Source organism: Talaromyces stipitatus, genomic scaffold, assembly GCF_000003125.1.
Source record: "Talaromyces stipitatus ATCC 10500 scf_1105507295479 genomic scaffold, whole genome shotgun sequence".
NCBI lineage: Eukaryota > Fungi > Ascomycota > Eurotiomycetes > Eurotiales > Trichocomaceae > Talaromyces > Talaromyces stipitatus.
The window spans coordinates 83732-103336 of NW_002990124.1; the positions used below are offsets into that span (position 1 = coordinate 83732).

General features: G+C 43.6%; 6 protein-coding genes across 6 annotated transcripts, besides 8 other annotated features; 4 read left to right on the forward strand and 2 right to left on the reverse strand.

Annotated features, from left to right (window-relative positions):
• Positions 1-692: 692 nt before the first annotated feature.
• Positions 693-2144: a mobile genetic element.
• A 565-nt stretch (positions 2145-2709) lies between these two features.
• TSTA_007650 (cytochrome P450 monooxygenase, putative) lies at positions 2710-5351 on the reverse strand (the record flags this gene model as incomplete). The annotated part of the gene is made up of 5 exons (XM_002488746.1): positions 2710-2768; positions 2904-4251; positions 4294-4484; positions 4678-4711; positions 5217-5351. The coding sequence occupies 5 exons, from the start codon at positions 5349-5351 to the stop codon at positions 2710-2712; spliced, it is 1767 nt and encodes a 588-aa protein (XP_002488791.1).
• A 1962-nt stretch (positions 5352-7313) lies between these two features.
• TSTA_007660 (uncharacterized protein) lies at positions 7314-8632 on the reverse strand (the record flags this gene model as incomplete). Its single annotated transcript, XM_002488747.1, has 2 exons — positions 7314-8250; positions 8484-8632. 2 exons carry the CDS (start codon positions 8630-8632, stop codon positions 7314-7316), a joined length of 1086 nt encoding a protein of 361 aa, XP_002488792.1.
• A 119-nt stretch (positions 8633-8751) lies between these two features.
• TSTA_007670 (uncharacterized protein) lies at positions 8752-10499 on the forward strand (the record flags this gene model as incomplete). The annotated part of the gene is made up of 3 exons (XM_002488748.1): positions 8752-8803; positions 8838-9130; positions 9160-10499. 3 exons carry the CDS (start codon positions 8752-8754, stop codon positions 10435-10437), a joined length of 1623 nt encoding a protein of 540 aa, XP_002488793.1. The 3' UTR covers positions 10438-10499.
• Positions 8876-9121: a mobile genetic element.
• Positions 9133-10269: a mobile genetic element.
• A 286-nt stretch (positions 10500-10785) lies between the features above and the next one.
• Positions 10786-10806: a microsatellite.
• A 255-nt stretch (positions 10807-11061) lies between these two features.
• On the forward strand, positions 11062-12749 carry TSTA_007680 (pogo transposable element, putative; the record flags this gene model as incomplete). The annotated part of the gene is made up of 2 exons (XM_002488749.1): positions 11062-11901; positions 11985-12749. 2 exons carry the CDS (start codon positions 11062-11064, stop codon positions 12747-12749), a joined length of 1605 nt encoding a protein of 534 aa, XP_002488794.1.
• Positions 11140-11934: a mobile genetic element.
• Positions 11931-12590: a mobile genetic element.
• A 909-nt stretch (positions 12750-13658) lies between the features above and the next one.
• TSTA_007690 (uncharacterized protein) lies at positions 13659-15433 on the forward strand (the record flags this gene model as incomplete). Its single annotated transcript, XM_002488750.1, has 2 exons — positions 13659-13709; positions 13895-15433. 2 exons carry the CDS (start codon positions 13659-13661, stop codon positions 15431-15433), a joined length of 1590 nt encoding a protein of 529 aa, XP_002488795.1.
• A 133-nt stretch (positions 15434-15566) lies between these two features.
• Positions 15567-16109: a mobile genetic element.
• A 446-nt stretch (positions 16110-16555) lies between these two features.
• Positions 16556-17458: a mobile genetic element.
• Positions 17459-18000: 542 nt separating this feature from the next.
• On the forward strand, positions 18001-19605 carry TSTA_007700 (kinesin light chain 1 and, putative; the record flags this gene model as incomplete). Its single annotated transcript, XM_002488751.1, has 2 exons — positions 18001-18029; positions 18099-19605. The coding sequence occupies 2 exons, from the start codon at positions 18001-18003 to the stop codon at positions 19603-19605; spliced, it is 1536 nt and encodes a 511-aa protein (XP_002488796.1).

Consider the following 19605-nt stretch of genomic DNA (forward strand, 5'->3'; position numbering starts at 1 on the left):
GTTGGGTTTCAACTACAGCAGGAGAAGGTTTATATGTTCGAGGATGGTTTCAGCTCCACCTCGACTGTTGGAGCTATTCGGAATAGGGAGATCTGGTATAACTTATATGTCTATAAAGATAGCAGATGCTCCAGGATAGCAGAAGATAGGTTTCAGTACATTGACATTCCATACCCTACCTTGTGTGCTTAGCCTTCAGTGATCCCTCTCGAACGTAACTATACATATCCCTCGTAACGTTGTTACAGAGAGCAGAGCTGGATCTGAAAATACTTCTTAACAACACCTGAACCTAGTACCTAGAAACTAGGGAATAATGAACGGCCTGAGCTCAAACATCTATATGTTGTATCACCATCTACATGTTAATTCTTTCAATTTACATCTAAACTATGATCTTTAACTATAGCATTAAAACAGCATCTTCAGCAGACTCATAAGCTCTCAAAAGATGGTCTTTCAGAGTGCCAAGGACCATTAAGTTCATGGATTTCGAAGGAAAAAAAGCTTCCATTTAAGGAAGCTCTCTTAAATTAGATTATATTAACCTCCCAGCCATTTATATGCGTCGAACAGCCTTCATTTAAGACTATGTTGAGATCTGCTGGTTCCCAGGACTCTATACTAAGTGCAGATACTATCTCACGTCAATTAAGTCTTTGGCTTGACGCTATTGATAGTGAATACAAGGCTTAATATCTTTAGCCTCCTCAATAGCGCTATCTCTTAATGGTTGGATAAGTCAGAATTCACTGCCAATGCTAGCAATTAATGCTCACTAGATATCCTCTGATTTTCAGCAATATCAAGCTTGCATTGAATTTGTTGAAATTGAAGGAAACAACTCAGAAGAAAATTTAGCTAATATTATAGCTATAGCTCTTTAGAGATTTTATATATCTGATAAAGTTATAACAACTATAGCTGATAATGCATCTAATAATGATACTTTACACCAATATCTTCACTAGAAGTTATCTCAGAGCTATAATGATTATCTAACGGAGACTATCATTCGAGAAGGAATGATAAAATTTACTCAAAATTCCCAAATCTGCTGCTTTGCTCACATTTTGAACTTGGTTATGAAGGCTATATTAAAGTCTCTATGTGCTAGTTCGTATAAAGAAGCCTGCAATCTTAATGATGTTGCTAAGCAGAGTTGGAAGAAGATTAAGGTGCCTTCTTCACCTATTGCAAAGCTTCGAATACTTGTCCTTTGGATTGCATGATCTCCCCAGAGAATACAGAAGTGGGATAATCGGCCTGGCTGCACTAAAGCTATCAACTACGACGTTGATACTAGATAGAACTCTACTTTTATTATGATTAAGAGAGCTGAAGAGTGCCGTTGGCAGCTCGAAGATATAGTCAATGATGAGCTAGAAATTGAAGCCTTACGTCTTACATCTGACGATTGGAGGCAGCTCTCTGATATTAAGAAAATTCTGGCTCCTTTTAACAAATATACTAAGTATATCTCTCGAGATAGCCCTTCAATTCATATGGCTGCGCGTCTATATGAAGAGCTCCATTCTATGCTGTTAGCTATTAGGGAAAGACGGGGCGACTAGAAGAATCTCTCAGCTGAAGCAACTATTCTTATTTCTAATGGAATCTTACTCCTGGAAAAGTATTACAACTATGTTAAATGCAATGATATATACTATATTGCAAGCATTCTGGACCCTTGAATCAAGACTAAGTGGCTCAAAATATTACTAGATGGAGAGAAGATTATCATTCAAATTAGGGCTTCTCTGAAGAAAGCATATCCTGCATAAAAAAAGCCTATATCGACTGCTCTTAGTGCAAATTATAAGAGCTTGGAATATCGTTTTCTAGAGGCATTCCAGCCTACCCAGTATAACATCTCTGAGTCAGATATCAACCAATATTTTGATGCTCCTACAATTAGTACTGGTTTTAATCCAAACTAGAGTCAGACTGAGTTTATAAGAAACTAGTGGAAGGCCAACAAGCTTGAATTTCCTTGTATGGCCAAGGTAGCATAAGATTACCTTGCTATACTAGCAGCAGAGGTAGATGTAGAGAGGTTGTTCAATGGCGGGAGAGATATATTAGGAATCCGACGCTTCTCTATGAATGGTAGGACTCTTGGGACTTTATTAAGGCTGAAAGACGCTGCACGCTGGAAGTCTGAATAGTTCATTATAGGCGTAATTGGCGTATTTGGAGTTATTTATGAATTTGAAGCTTTCTTTTTAGGATTAATGGTCCCTAAAAGCCTGTTTTTGTAAGAAAGCTAGGGATATAGTTCGCGAACCTGTTCGAAATTCGCGAATTTTGACGAATCGAATTGCCCGTAGATTCGAAGTTCGAAAATCAAGGTTCGAATTCGATTCGATTCGTCGATATTCGCGAATTTCGAACAGTTCGAAAATTCGTGCGGAGCGGTACATATACCGATCGCCTCATTACGCCGTCACAGCCTCCGCGTCCTATCCAACTGTCACATAGGGTATAAGAGTACATAATATACTGTATACACGGAACACTCTAAGCTAGTTAACACATTTACTTCTCTCTTATTGTCTCTTTGATATAACTCGATACTCGTCTTTGTGACACTCTCGTTAGCAGAATACCACTGAACCTTAGTTCAGCGAGGAGTTTACTCTGATCTGGCTACCCATCAAGCCAAGGTTTACGACAACTGATAAGGGAGGCCATTAATTCAAACCATTCTTACAAATCATCTTCTTTGACTCTTTTCACTTTCATCATTATACCGTCCACCGGCCTGGCTGTGATCTGTCGTGTCTGTGCACAGTTAGACGGCTAATTATACTTAATATCCGGGCGTCACCGTCTTTTGGAATCAAGAGGGACAGAAGGAAAGAAACTCACATTGTACACGTGTGATTTGACCTCATACTGACCATCGTGACGCAGTATTGGAAGGCCGCTCGTAGCATCCAAAGCCAGTTCGCCGAGCCCGACCTTGCTGAATTCATATTGCCGAGCCACGACGGCAATGATGATGCGCATCTCGATACTGGCAAACTCCTGGCCGATGCAGGCACGAGGTCCTCGTTCAAACGGCCTCCACGCAGTAGGTGGAATTGAAGTTTTGTTGTTGCTGTCGTCCAGCCACCGCTCCGGCATGAAATTGTCGGCTGTGGCCCCAAATATGACCCGGTCGCGATGGATGATGGAATTGCAATTGTAGATGATTACGTCGTCCATATTTAGATTTTCACCCGTGGGTGTACGGACCACGAGTCCAGTGCCAGGAGGCGATCTCCGGGCCGTGGAAGCGGGCGTGTGCAATCGGAGCGTCTCCTTGATGACGGCCGTAATATAGGACATGCGACTGAGAAGTTCCGGCCCCGCAGGCGAGGCGAGCTGCGTGCGAACGGCGTCAGCGTCGGTGCCGGGTCCAAACAGTACGTCAAGCTCAGCCCGGACCGCCGATTGAGAGCGTGGAGTACGCGATAGCTCGTAGAAGACCCATGCGAGAGTAGCGCTGGGCGTGTCGTGGCCGCCCAGGAGAAAGGTCCGCAGCTGATCGCAAGTCCGATCTAGGACTTCCTGCGAAAGCACTGGCGTATCTTGGAGGCTGAGAGAGATGATGCTTGACGGTAGCGACTGAGTCTTTTGTCCTGTTCGGTGCGCCTGCTGCTGTTCCTCGTGCTTGCGACGAACGATGGATTTTAGAATTGTGTCAACGCGTTTCCCTAGGCGTCGACGTCTGAGCTCACCAAAGGGGTTAAACCACCATGGTAAATGAATCTTGTCGTCCCAGTAGGCGTCTAGGAGGTCCGTGAATGCCCGCACTAGCTCCCCTCGCTGGCATGGATCCGTGTGCTGAGCGTCCATGTCTATATCCAAGATAACGGCACCTATAATGTCGTACGTCAAATTTACGGTGAGCGATACGAGAGATTTTTCGGCCCCCGACTCTGATAATCTGTCTAAATGTTTGACAAAAATCATTGTCTTGTTAAGTATTGTGGGTAAGAGGGTTAGAAGGTGCTGTAAGGAAAACCCGTGATTAAACGTCCTCCGTAACGCTTTCCACTTATCACCTTCGGCCGAAAGTATTGATGTTGGCCCTATAACGGGTTTCAGGTAACCAAGGTCAACTTTAGGGACGCTTGTTCGAAACAGGCTTGTGGGCCTCGATATCTGCTCTGCAACTTCATGGCAAGCAATGAAGACCACAGGACGACAGATCGGCCGAAAATCCATCAAAACAAGGGTTGGTCGTCCAAGGATATCGTGTATCTCGGAAAATATGTGGTCTTGAGTTACATGTTAGTCACAGACGAGGAACATGTTGTATTCATAAAGCGGCTCATTGTATTTACCATGATCGCGGTCTAGGGATCGGCGCTGAGTGATATCATTGTACACTTTCAGATGCCCCAGAAGCAGAGACGAAGGCAATTGAGGGAAGTTAACATATTGTACAAAGCGTTTATAGCAAGCCAAGCGGTAAATAAGTATGGAGGCCAATACTGCGGTTAGTAGACTGAATAGGAACAACATAGTTGATTATTTGGTAATACTTAGGCAAGGATGGTGATGAGAGGAAGCCTAACATTTGACGCAATATCTGATTGATCTCAAAGGCTGTGCTAAAAACTCTCACGAGGAAGAGAAACCTTGGAAAGAAGAAAGCATTCGAGATAAAGTAACGTTAATCCTCACCTACTGAATACACATGTGTACGCAGGTATAAGATCTAGCCTCAGTGTCCAACAATAGAAACTATTGATGCGTGGTATTCAGGACAACTAACCAACGATATTCCTTGTATCGCATCCAGGGAAAGCTTTCCTGAGAATCTATTCAGGATGCTGAAGTATGGACGGGCCCCAATTTGCATACTTGATGACGAAACGGCTAACAGGGCTAAGACGTGAGGCCGTAACTAGGGAAGATCAGGGATCAATAGGGGCTCAGCAAGAGAAAAAGTAATGTTCGATATCCCGCCTGATAAGCAGTGATACGAGTGCGCTGCAAATGCCTGGGTATTGGTTACAGTCCAGGAAATACTCCGCATGAGTCTAGAGGCGAATCTCTCTTCGACTCTTTCTAGATGTGTACAGAGTAGCGATAAAAGAGGGGCACAGATGTAGCTGTCCTATTCTTAGATATTAGAACCATCAGCTGAACAAACCAAATACATATGCAGAATTAGCGTGGTCTGTTCAGACTTCAGAGTTTGCATACATGACGTGACGAACTTGATCCCCACGATTCTCTCCTATGCGTAGTCCCTCCTGTCTCCGCTTTCTCCCTTGTCTGTCTCTCTTGTCAGGCTCCGGGTTGGCGACCCCTTCCATCATAGAGCTATGCCCAGAATTGGATTGTTCAGCCATTTGCGCCGCCATCAGCCGACTAGTATTACTTATATGTTCCTGTTTTTCGATTATCATAACCTGGAGACCCAGCAATATGATATCCACACCTGTTCTATGTTATTTCGAGCCGGTCTTTGTTAGTGATGTCTCTGTCGACTGCTTTAAGAATATGATTATGATGATGGATACTGCTATTAGTATTTACTTTATCGCTTCGTTTTGCTTACGGTTGTCGTCCACTTGGATCTCTGGAAAGGGTTGAGTCGATGCACGCTCTACTTGGGAGGAATACTGTACAACCGCCCCCTCTCCGCACCCCGGGATATCAGGTAAAACTAATCTATCATGCTAGACTCGTCACGCTTTCCATCGTTAGTGCATACGTGAAAGTTCGGATCCTATTGCTAGAACAGAACTCTTCGAATCCTGCACGACTCGATATATAACGTCCCTGAAATATTATCCTGTAACTTGCAAGTAAGGATACTCCTAGTAGACGATGAATTAACGATCGCGCTTTGTGTCGTGGGCTGACTTAATTCACACAGCTCTCGACTACTTTTCAGGCCATGGCTCGCTCATCTTCCTTCGTAGTGTCAAGAAACAAGCCTGAGCCAGTGTCTTGAATGGGATCTTGGCGGGTATCCCTTCCAAATGCTGTATCAGAAGGATCAATTGCATATATATAAGAGAATGGTAATATTCTGATTGAATATATCTTTTTTAAAGAGATTATTGAAGAATCCAGTTGCAAAAATGGAAGGCTCTACAAAAGAGTTCTAGGTTCTTCAGCGTTCAAAAATAGTTATGCTATATATGGCAGTCGGTTGAAAGGGTCATTCTGCGGGTCAAAAAATGAGCATGCCAGTGCGATAACAGGTAATGAACGTTGTAAAGAATATGATCATGAGGTCACGTAATGACTAGTGATTCCGAGGATAATTATAGTCTCAACCCCTGAGTCGTATGTAACAAGAAGAAAAGAAGAAAAGCAATACACAGAGATTCAACGCTTCGAATCATCTCCTTATGAATACTTACTAGTAACTGATCATTGATGACTATTACTGGACGATCTATACGATCCATTCACTGATTTCTTTACAAACGTGAATACAAGAAAGGCCGAGTTAGATACGGGAGAGATGAGAAATTCCTACAGATATCTCCGAATATAAATGATACAGCCATGATTGATGCTTGTCTTGCACAACATGTCGAATAAGAAAGTTCGCATTTTACGCATCTCACCTCCACCGAACCAATGTACGGCTGCATCTTCTAGGGCCATGCATGCTCCGCGTCACAAACACGCAACAACAACGCCGTTTGATGCAAAAATGCCTAATACTTCATCAAATTCTTATATCGGCTGCATTTGGGGCGGGGATGCGGTTAACTGCTAACGGGCTGACAACGGAGTCAAAGTCTTGAAGAGATACCTTGCCCCCCCAATTCACGGGTATAGCGGCACTGCATCCCGAATTTTCTGCATACTTTCACTTGACTCAAGATGAGACCTTCAAATGTTGGTATGCAACATGCCCGCCACATACATGCCAGGCTGAAGCGAGGAGGTGTAGCAAGTACGTATTAAGAACTTGGCCCCGGGGGTGCTATGCTTACTTATGCTTACTTATATCATAGATACGCGGAGGCGACAATTCTGTAACTATTCCCGGTGGTGTCTAAGCCTAAAACAAAGCTGGGAGAACTTTCTAACCATAACGCACAGCTTAGCTTGCAAGTTTTTCTTTTCTATTTTTTTTTTTTCCTTGAAAAGGTATTATGTGTCAAGTTATCTTGCGACGGTTGTCCCTTGGTCACTGTGTCTATTATGACAATAACAATATACCTACATATACAATTATTCAGGAGAGTTTAGAATGTCACCCACATCCTTGCAGGTATTGACTGTAATGAGTAAGACTACTTGAAGCTTAGGTACAAGCTTTACCCGCCAGTGGTAGGCCCAGCAACTCATTGAGGCCTCCGGCCAACCACAGTCACGACCTTTCCTTGATGCACCGCAACACCTTGCTCTGTCTCTTTAACACTGTTTGCAAACATTTCAGTCCACACCTCTCGCGTCAATGGTGCATTCGATGCCTGTGACTTTGGCGGAAAAAAAGCAGCACATTCCTCCCACACCATCAAGTAGTCTTCAGTCCATCCCTTGTAATCCTGCTTTCTTTTCTTCTGAGAAAGCAATCGTGCGTCCTGGAAACCAAACTGGCCCAGACATGTGTCGAGTACGTCTACCCACTCATTGTTGATGCCTTGGGCCTTTTGACCACCTTCGAGCACCTGCACAATGCTTTCACAGGCCAATTTAGATACTTGCGGTGAAGGTGACTCGACAACCCATTTATCGCCTCGGGTCTCTTCCCATTGAAGAAAACCACCCGGCTTCAAAAGATCCGAGGCAACAGAGAGTATAGGTGTCAGGTCGCCATCAGGTATCACACTAACAAAGGCTCGGATATGGACCATATCGTAGATGCCAATCAAATCGGCAGGGAGGGGCTTGGCAAGGATGTCAAGCTGCTTGATGGATACCGAGTCGGGCAGGTAGGCTGCATCCGGGAAGTTCACGGGGTTGATGTCAAATCCGTCCAGCTGGGCTGAGATGTTGTTCTTCGCAAAGTGGGAGTGCAGCTCAGTCAGCCAGATGCCATTTCCACAAGCGAGATCGGCGACATTCAACGGCCGGGAAGAAGCTGCCAAGGACTCCTCAATGGTAGGCTCTAGGAGATAGCCGATAGTGTTTTGGAAGAGAAAGTGTTGCAAGTGCAAGCGAGCAGAAGTTCGAAAGTTCCTGGCTGGAGCGATCCAGAACTTGGAGGCATCATAGTTCTCAACGTGGGAAGAGCTGGTTGCCATCTTGACTGAGAGCAGATGATATGTCTCTCTCTTTCTTGTGAAAGGCAGAGCGCAATACAACTGTAGTAGGAGCAGCAGAACTGCAGTTTGTGATGGAAAGATGAAACTTCAAACCTCAAGCCCACAAAAGATTTGGTTGGTAACTCTTGAAAAGGGTTATTGATGTCAATCCTTGTCTGAAGTGACAAAGAAATGAGAGAAAGGCGCTATGAGTCCCTAGATACCCATGCCAGCCAATCAGAGCGCAGACTAAGTGACCACCCCAACCTGATGTACATGGATTTGTTTATTTTGGTGCACCTTGTTGTGCAGCCTGTGGGTAGCAGCCCAACATGCTCGACACCCTTCGCCTTGACCCCGGTCCCTGCGAGTTCACGTTCAGGGGCCCCGGGTGCATGAAAGGAATATTCAAGCATCCTATACTTGTCGCGTCGCCTCCCCCCACCCTAGACCGGGTGGTGGTCGGCCCGGACTCAAGGGCCAAAAATTTCAAAATCTCAACTTGGCATTTACAAACATCAAAACCAGAGCCAAAATGACCCCTAAATTATATAAAGAAGAGGAGGAATTGATTGCAAAGGCCCTCAGTGCGTGTCAACACGAAAAAAAGCCAAATTTTAGCAAATTATCGCGTGAATATGGGGTGTCTCGCAAAAAAACTGTCCCGTCGGTGGCATGGCTTACCCTCTCGCTCAACACGCCCACCTACGAGGCGCCTACTATCTCTAGATCAAGAAAAGGCACTTATTCTATGGATTGAGTATCTAGATAATATAGGTGCGCCTCCTACGAATCAGCAAATTGAAGAAAGTGCGAATTATTTGCTCGGCAAAGATTTCAGTGGTCCAGGAGAGGCCCCTCGTGCCGGAAAAAATTGGGTACACGATTTTATCAAGCGCCTGCCAAAACAATATGTACGAATCGTTCAAAAGCTCAAGAAAAGGAACGTACCGTTGCAGAGCATTATGGTGAGGTTGAGCGCTGGTTTATTGACCTCGAGCTCGCTATACAACAATACAAAATTCGCCCTCAAAATCTGTGGAACTTCGACGAGACCGGATTCATTGTTGGACAAGGAAAAGATGAAGCGGTGGTAACAGCATATCCAAAAACATCAAAAAGGGTATCTAGCCTGTCCTCTCGAGAATCAATTACTGTCATTGAGGGTATAAATGCCGAAGGAAAGATTATACCACCTTTATTGATTCCAAAAGGCAAGGTCCATTTGGAGGAATGGTACCGGCATATAAAAGATGACAACTGGCTAGTTGCACCTGCTTCGAATGGATTTATCACAGATGAGATCGCATTCGAATGGCTTCAACACTTTGACCACTTCTCTAGGCCCGGGGCCTTCCCGGATTGGCGGTTACTTCTTATGGATAATCATATAACTCATCTTACTATACAGTTCGTGCAATATTGTGAAATTTGGCACATTCGCCCATTCCGATTTCCGCCTCATTCTACGCATTTTTTACAACCGCTCGATGGAGTGCCATTTCAGCAATATAAACATGTTCATGGACGGGTTGTGAACAAGATTGCACGCTTGGGTGGCTTCGATTTTGATAAAAACGACTTTTTTGAAGAATTACGCGATATCCGGATAAAGACATTTACCACACGAACGATTCGGCACAGCTGGAGAGAGCGAGGAATTTGGCCTCTTAATCCTTGGCTTATACTTGATATGATGCTTCAGCCAGAGGAAGCATTTGAAGCACTTGTTGCTGAAGAGGATGCACTAAAAATATATGGCGAGGCGGATGACACTATTCCCAGCTCACCAACTACAAAATCAATATCTCCACCATCAACGGCCGTAAAACTACGTCGCTATGTCAATAAGATTGAAAAATCGATTGACGGTATAAAGGATATTCTTGACGAAGTAAGCCCGGGCCTTTCACGCCGTATAAAAGTGGTTAATCAAGGCAGTCTCACCTTGGCCGAATTAGGCGATCTACACCGTGAGAGCTTTGCCAAGGTTCGTGATATAGCAACGCGCAAGAATCAAAAAACTACAAAGCGCCAAGTCAAAGCGAGTGGTGCACTCTATGTAAAAGATGCGAATCGCCTCATAAAACGCCGTCATGATGGGGATTTGTTGAAAATCTATAAGAGCCATGTCGTTGGCGTGCCGCAGCCGATGGAAGAAGTGGCTTCAACAGAGCCTCAAAACAGCGGGTTTTTCTTTGATACTCAGGGAGATAGGTGAACAATGCTTGTATTTAACACCTGTCTAGTTTTTATATGCAATTTATATGGCGTTGGTGGACTATAAAACATTTTACATGAGACTTCATATTTTTTGGCCCTTGAGTCCGGGCCGACCACCACCCGGTCTAGGGTGGGGGGAGGCGACGCGACAAGTACTGGGTTAATTGTCGAACGGATCCCGTCGGGATCTTTAAATTTCGTCCGTGCGCACCCGATAACCCTAGACCGGGGTGACTGGGGTTAGGGTCAGAGTACGTTACCGCGTAGACCGCGTCCATTCCAAACCCCTGAATCAAGTCCGCGCACACGTCGCGGTGGTGGTAGTGTATGTGCAATAAATAGATTATAGTAGTAGTAGTAGTAGTAGAATTGATATACCCGCTGTAGCTGGCCGCTGACTAAGAGCCGCTATCCAGGTGTGTGCCTAAGCCTGCAGGCACCAATAGATCCGCGGCCCAGCCACGGGTGGTGCGCCATAGGGGCGCGCCACAGAGAACGGAAGCTAAGGAAACAAGAATAACGAATGCAAACATGTCAAACAAACAAATACAGTGCTTCACCGCCTCGTGCACGACACCACCTCATGCACGGTACCGCGTCAAAACGCGATAAATCAGTCAAAATGGGTGCAATCGAGGATGCAGTTAATTATTTGAATTCCTTGGGAGAAGACGAACCGATTAATTTCACTTTACTTACAAAAATGTATGGTGTTGATCGGACTACGCTCTCGAGAAGATACCGAGGCGTTACGGGCTCGAAAGAAGCGCATTACGATAATCAACGATTACTCAACGACCACCAATCCAAAAAGCTTATACAATGGATAGAAATGCTCTGCGAAAAAGGCCTGCCACCTACGCCCTATATGATTGCAAATTTTGCGCATGAGATAACTGGTAGAAAGCCTGGAAAGAACTGGGCTTCTCGCTGGTTAAACAAGCATCCAAATGCGTTGGTTTCTCGCTATTCTACAGGCATTGACCGCAACCGAAAAAGAGCAGATTGCGCCTGGAGTTATGCTCTCTATTTTGAGCTTATAAGTCGCAAGATTGAGCAGTATAATCTTCAGCCAAATCAAATTTACAATATGGATGAAAAGGGCTTTGCGATTGGGATTATGACAAGTCAAAAAAGAGTCTTTTCTCGGCGATTATATGAAAAGAAGTTCAAGCAATTTCTTCAAGATGGGAATAGGGAGTGGATTACTACAATTGCTTGTATTTGCGCAGATGGAACTGTTATCTCTCCAGCTTTGATCTATATGGCCAAATCCGGTAATCTACAGGATTCCTGGTTTCAAGATCTTACTACGCAAAAATGCTACTTTGCAGCTTCTGAAACAGGATGGACAAATAGTGAGACTGGTTATCATTGGTTGGAGGAAGTTTTTGAGAAAGAAACAAGATCTCAAGCAAGCCGGGGATGGCGCCTACTGATTCTTGATGGTCACAATTCTCACGTCAATATCAGATTTATTGAATATTGTGAAAAAACAGAATCTTATTGGCAATATTTCCTGCGCATGCAACGCATACTTTACAGCCTCTTGACGTCGGCTTATTTGCACCTCTTGCCACCAATTACACCAAGGCTTTATATAAGTTTCTTGAAGAAACTCAAGGGATAAGCCGTCTTACTAAACGCGACTTTTTTCGACTTTTTTGGGCGAGTTGGGAGATCTCTTTTACTAAGAAAAATATCAACTCTGGCTTCAAAAGCACAGGTTTGGTTCCTTTCAATCCGGAGGTGGTTTTACAGCGTTTTAATCAGAAATCTGAAAGCCGGCCATCCTCAGCTGGTTCTACAGCTTCAATTCTTTCGCCTGAAGAGTGGAGGGATATTCGCAAACTTCTTAGAAAGATTGGAGGCAAAAATCCTAGCAGAGACTTCAAAATGCTAAGCAATACAGTTATGGAGCTTACTACAGAGGTTATACTACTTAGATTGCAACTTGCAAGCGCAGAAAAGGCTCTGTTGAATGAAAAGAGGCGCCGAATTAGGAAAAAGCCATTATTATTAGGTTTACCTAATGAAAATGAAGGTGGTGCGATATTTTTTAGCCCTTCAAAGATTCAGCAGGCCCGAGAACTACAACAACAAAAAGAGGATCAAGCCAAGCAGGAAAGAGCTAAGAAAGAAGATAAAAAGCTTCAACAACAGCTTGCAAAAAAAGCTAAAGAGAAAGAAAAGCAAGAAAGGGCTCAAATCCGTCAACAAAAGCGAGAAGAACGCGTGCAAGAGGCTGCCGAAAAACAACGCCAAAAACTCGAGGAAAAACTAGCCAAGCAAGCTGATTTGCAGCTTTAAAAAGGTATCCTAGCTACGCCAAATTTCCCTATGAGTCAAACGAGCCCAAATTCAAGGAAATTAAAGCGCAAACAGAGTAGTGACGTCGACGAGGAGGTTATTGATGAGGTTATTGCTACGAATCGTAGGGGGCGGCAGATTCGGCTTCCTGCACGCTATCGCTAGATAAAATTTACACTGTTAGATTAGCTATATCTTATTTACTAATAAACTGCAAAATTAATTATATTTTATTGTTATGTGGTGTTGTAAAGCTTCGAAATATTTTACATGGCATGTCGCGAAAACCGTGCATGAGGTGGTGTCGTGCACGAGGCGGTGAAGCACTGTATCTCAACCCATTATCGTGATTGAGGGGCGATATGTATGCAGTAGGAGGAGAACGAATATTAGTCGTACTCAATGGACGAGCCTCTACATCAAGTTCCATGACTTCTATTTCGAAAATATAAAAGCATGGACAATTTATCGAAATAGACGGCAATTTAACGTGTAAATAAGCAAGCATTTCGGCTCTTCAGATAAACATGGCCCCGTCAGCCCAGTGCTCAGCTGTCACACACAACTACAATTTGTTGCCTTCGGTCATACAGCGCCTTGCAAGTACGGCTTTACATTATTTGCAACTCTTCGACTCTTTGTCAACGCCACGGTTGCAATCTAATCTATATAAGGTTTAGCCTGTAAGTTTGGTATTTTATGATGAGTATTGAACCTATGTATACAAAACAAGGTATTGCCGCTCGTATTTCGAGTATGCATGCAGACCTTTAGAATTTTCAACGCAAACGAAGCAAATCGAAACAGAAAGGGTATCGCGACAAATCGAATGGATATTTGAAAATAAATGTATGTTAAATATCCTGGTGTACTTTGGTTATGCATTTCTGTTGCCTTCAGCTAATTATCATGCAGATGCCCAATGCTATGCGACCGTGCGAAGACGTTGTCAGCCTTGCAGTAGGTTGCACGATGCTATTACCCCTCCTTCTGAGCCTCGTGAACAGTTTTGCATTCTCCCCTCATAATTAAAAAAGCTTCACAGTTCATTCTGCCACTATCGGACATCTATATTTGGCCCGTTTGACCCTCCTCTATGATCCGCAATGACGACTATGACGCGCGACGACTACACAGTCGCATAGATATGCGTCTTACCGCTGGAAGCAGCAGCAGCCCGCAGTATGCTGGACAGAACCCACAGTCCGCTACCTATACCCTCTACTGATTCGAATGCCTACCAACTTAGTGAACTAAACGGCCACTGTATTGTGATCGCCAGCCTACCAAACGGTATATATAGCAAAGTGTCTGCCGTAACTATGAGATCTTGCATGCGCTCGACCTTTCCTCAGCTTCAATATGGATTGATGGTGGGGATCGGAGGCAGAGTTCCAGGTAAAAGTCATGACATTCGATTAGGCAATGTAGTAGTAAGCAAACCAGCTGGAAAGCACAGTGGAGTGATCCAGTATGATTATGGCAAGGCGATTCAAAATGGTCAATTCGAGGCAACAGGAACCGTGAACAAACCACCACAGGTGCTTTTGACACATATGGGCCAATTAGAGGCTAAACAAATGACTGAAGGCGAGGACGCTCTTTCTCATATAGTGGATGAAACCTTGATACGAAACTCTAATATGCAAGGACGATTTTCACCTCCAGACCAGCATGCTGACTTTTTATTTCAATCCTCTTATCATCATATCGCCGGGGAAGGTACTTGTGAATATTGCGACAAAGAAAAGTTATATAAACAACAACCAAGAAAGACAAGAACACCTCGGATTCACTATGGGTTGATTGCATCAGGGGATCAAGTAATAAAGGACTCAGAAACACGAGATCGCCTAGCACAGCAGTATGGAATCCTCTGCTTTGAAATGGAGGCGGCCGGGCTGATGGATGAGCTTCCAACTCTTGTGATCCGAGGGATATGCGATTATTGCGACTCTCATAAACAGAAACAGTGGCAAGGATATGCAGCATTGACAGCAGCTGCTTATGCAAAATTGCTGCTATTAGCAATTCCTGTTAGCCGTCCAGATGCCAACTTAATGAACAACAAGAAGATGAGGCACTGGATAGTACCGCTCGCAAGGAATCCCAACTTTGTCGGGCGTCAGGATGAGATCACAAAACTGGAAGAATCAATAACAATGCAAGACGGTCCTAGAAAAATCGCTATCACCGGGCTAGGCGGGGTCAGGAAGACCCAAGTGGCCCTGGAGCTCGCACACCGCATCCGGGACCGAGATAAGGAGTGCTCAGTCTTCTGGATCCCCTGTACCAGCCATGCAATAATTAAGCAGATGTTGCTGCAAATTGCACAGATACTCGGGCTTTGTGTTGTAAATCCGGCAGACATTAAAGAACAGGTTAAGAGCTACCTTAATACTGAGCGTGCTGGAAAGTGGCTTCTAATTCTTGACAATGCAGATGATGCAGAGATGTGGTTAATGGGTAGCCACACGGCTCCACCTCTTGAGGATTTTCTCCCGGAAAGTGGACAAGGCCGTATTTTGTTTACCAGTCGAAACCGAAAACTCGCCATGAGGCTGGCACCATTCAATATTATTCCGATCCCAGATGTAGATGAAGAAACAGCAGCTAAAATATTAGAAAAGACACTGGGACACAAGGACTTGCTCAGAGATCCTGCCAGGCTTGTCATCGATTAATCGATAAGGTGCCGATAAATAATCGTTATCGGTGAGCGATAACGATAAATTATCGATGATTCATCGATGATTTCTTGGCATTACGGTCCGGGCTTCGATTCAATACAATCTAAGGATTTAACTAGTATTTCTCCTCTGCAATCCCACTCTTTTGCCAGTTTTTTAAGCACTCTATCCTCTCGATGTTTTCAGCTGATAGTTGAGCCCTTTCCCAAGAGATTATACGACGAGCGCCAGAGAAAACTCGTTCTAGTTCATCACTTATCGCAGGAATCGATAGAATGTCAATCGCCATGTATAACAATCTTGGCCAATGTTTTTGCTGTTGATCCTAATACCACCATATCAGAGCACTCATGCGGACCTCATATGCAGACTCAGAATTGTAATCTTCATATTCATCCTGACTTGCTAGTCGAGCAAACTTGCCCAAATCTTAAGCAATTAGGTTAAAATTATCAAGGTCTTGAGTATTCTGCTCATATGATTGTATAACTATATAATTAGGAGTCTTTTGCCGATACTCCTCCCAAAGCTTCTTTACCTTCTATAATGTAGGCTTTTGCTAGCTCTTTCTCCAGTTCACTTCAATATACTTTATTCGACGAGCAGGATGGAGAATGAGCGCTGCAGCATAGAGGGGAGATTCATCTGACTTGCTATAGTATTTATTAAAGATATCCCACCCATTCTGAATCTGAGAACAGAATTCCCTATCTGATATAAATTCAATCTGCCATAATTTAGAATAATTTATCATATACTGCTGGATAGTAATTAATACTTACAAGAGCTTTCTCAAAGTGTTTGATAATAATATCTATCACAAAAAGCATATTGTCAATTGTCGCTTGATCTCTGTAATGGGAGGTTAGTCCGTTGGTTAGACAGGAGGAATTATCAATATGGCGGAAGGTCGTTCGGTGACTTCCAGATGTTCATTAACAAAGGGTACTGTTCCTAATGTACAGAGACTGAAGCTTGAGAAAGGAAAACAATCCTAGTTACAAGGAATCTTTTTCTTATGCATGCGTGAGTTGACGACAGGAGATATCAAGTTATCCACCTAATTGGTGTGACTTGTGGCTTGTCACAGATATCATATGTACTGTTTCAGGCTTTAGTACTGTTACAATCTCCTTGGGTCTTCAGGGTTGCTCAATTAAAGAGACAAAGAAATTTGCTAGTTCTATAGCGCATCTCCTAGTCTAATAGGGACAGATACTCTGTTTTAAGCTCAGCAAAGTGCCGTTTAGTATAAGTGTTAATGACACCATCAAACTGGAGCGCCATGTGAAGCATATAGTATCAGCTATTCTACCTGGTGCGGTTATTGAGTGGAATCAACCTCCCTACAAGATCTTTGAACTCTTTAGTTCGGCCAGCTGAACCACGAATGTGCGTCACTATGTTATGGAGTTTTCCCAGCGGGTCTATTTTATGAATAGTGGCCTGTCTCTACAACTTGTCTTCTTCCTGTCCCTCATCTTCTATAGTTTCTATTTTATCCTATGAACTTAGTTGCTTCATCTCTAGCATATTTTGAAATAGAAATACTTGCATAGCCAAGTTAATAACATGGCCAATATAGAAGATGCGACAATATGTAGAGTTCCACGTAATTCCTTCTTCTTCCTGAAGAAAATTTCCTAATACTTGACAAAGCTTATTATTTGCAGTGTGATTATCATAAATAATTGACCTAATCTTTTGTTAGATACTATAGTCTTTCAGAACAGGAAGAAGAGTAGCGAACTGCTCATCTCCACTATGGTTTCCTACAGTTCGAAGAGCAAGGAGGCCTTTACAAAGCTTTTCTTGAGTCTGCTCAACAAAGTGAGCATAGATTCTGAGAAAGAGGATCCGATTTGGTGAGGTCCAGATGTCAAGTGAAAGATGGATGCTTGATGATGCAGATTGAAGCTTTTTCCGTACAATATCCTTTCGAGCTTGCCAGGATTGTTTGATCCTTTTAGGAACTGAGGTATGTGCTATGATAATATAGCTCTCCGATTCTGGATTTAGCACTCGGCAAGAGCATGAAATTCAGACCATTCAACAAGGGAGAATGGAATATTTCGTATAATAATTAATGAGACCAACGCTTTATTAATAACATCCTGGCTCAGAATCCTCTGAAAAACTTTTATATCAATATTTTGGGTTTGACCAAATGACTGTGCTTTGATGTAAAGCTGCTGAAGCTGGTGGACTATAGTCTGTTGTAGTGTACTTGGAGCAGATTCGACGGAGATTTAATGCCTTGATTTCAGATGATTCTGCATGTTTGTAGTAACTGGAGTGCTGTATGGTGAATCTGTACAGTGGATGCAGTATTTTATGGCAGATTTTTTATGAAATTGCACTTCATTATCCCGTGCTGGTCGAGTATAGGCCCATGTCATCAAGCCTGTTAAAGTTTTCCCCCTATTTGAGTTGGCGGTATTGAACTCAGTTTCAACAGAATCAAGTGTAGGGACATACAAAAGACTGGATGAATCAGTATCGAATCCATTTTTGAGTACGATGATTACAATTCATGGGGAATTAGAAAAAGTAGTATTAACATGAAGCTTTTCATAATTATCGATAGTCGGTGAGTGGGCGGTGAGGATTCTGCCGATTATCGACAATAATTATCGATAGGCAACTTATCGATGACAAGCCTGGATCCTGCTACATCTACTACTCTCCTTAAACAAATCTCCTTTCTCCCATTAGCAATTGCGCAGGCATCAGCTTACATTCTTGAAAACGGCATCAATTTGTCTACCTACCTTACACTGCTCCAAGAGCAGGAACAAGATGCTGTGGAACTCCTAAGCGAAGACTTCAAGGATCCAGGACGATACAAAGATATTCAGAATCCTGTGATCACCTCCTGGCTAATATCATTCAAACAGATCCAACAGCAAGATCAATTAGCTGCTAACTATCTATCTTTTATTGCCTGCATCGATCCGCGAAACATTCCCCAGTCCATACTTCCTCAAGCTGCATCCAGAAAGCAGAAAGTCGATGCTTTGGGGCTTTTAAATGCATACTCCTTTATGAACAGCCAAGACATGGATATCAATATGCACCGACTGGTACATATTGCAACCCGAAATTGGCTTAGGAAGAATGCGCTATTCAGCTACTGGATCCAAAGAGTGGCTGATAATATGCAGAATGTATTCCCAGATAATCACCACACCAAACGAGGACTTTGGCGGGAATATCTTCCTCACGCTTTAGCAGTTGTGCATGAAGATGAATTTGTGGTACAAGAGAACAATTACTTGACTTTGACTAAGAAGGTAGCAGATTGCCTTGCTAGTGATGGAAGATATAAAGAAGCAGAGGTACTTTATAAGAGGCTGATGACGATCAACCAGGAGAAAGCTGGTGCAAAACATCCCTCCACTCTGAGCAGCATGGCAAACCTGGCATCAACATTTTGGAAACAGGGTCGATGGAATAAAGCTGAGAAGCTGGAGTTGCAAATAATGGAGACAAGGAAAACCGTGCTGGGAACTGAGCATCCTGACACTTTGACTAGCATAGCAAACCTGGCATCAACCTACCGAAATCAAGGTCGATGGAATGAAGCTGAGAAGCTAGAGGTGCAAGTATTGGAGACATCTAAGACCGTGCTAGGAGCTGAGCATCCTAATACTCTGATCAGCATGGCAAACCTGGCATCAACCTACCGAAATCAAGGTCGATGGAATGAAGCTGAGAAGCTAGAGGTGCGAGTGTTGGAGGCAAGGAAGACCGTGCTAGGAGCTGAGCATCCTGACACTTTGACCAGCATGGCGGGCCTTGCCTATACTTGGAAATCTCAGGGAAAAATGCACAATGCCTTAACTCTAATGAAACAATGCTCTCACCTGAGAAACCAAGTATTAGGGCCTAGTCATCCGAAATCCAGGTCAGCGTCTTGTACTTTCCTTGACTGGGTAGATGAGCATAAAGCATTGTCAAATCAATCACCGCTCACCGGGAACAATTGTCTGCAGCCTCTTTCAGCCTCATCAGCCGTGCTCACCGCTTATGTGACCCGTGGAGTGCACATCAATCCACCTTATGCCCCAGCTGTTAAATCATTCCTTGGAAATCACCCTCTCATCATAGCTGCTAGAACACCCTCGCCTAGGGCTGAAGGCCAAGACATACAAGATGTGGATTAG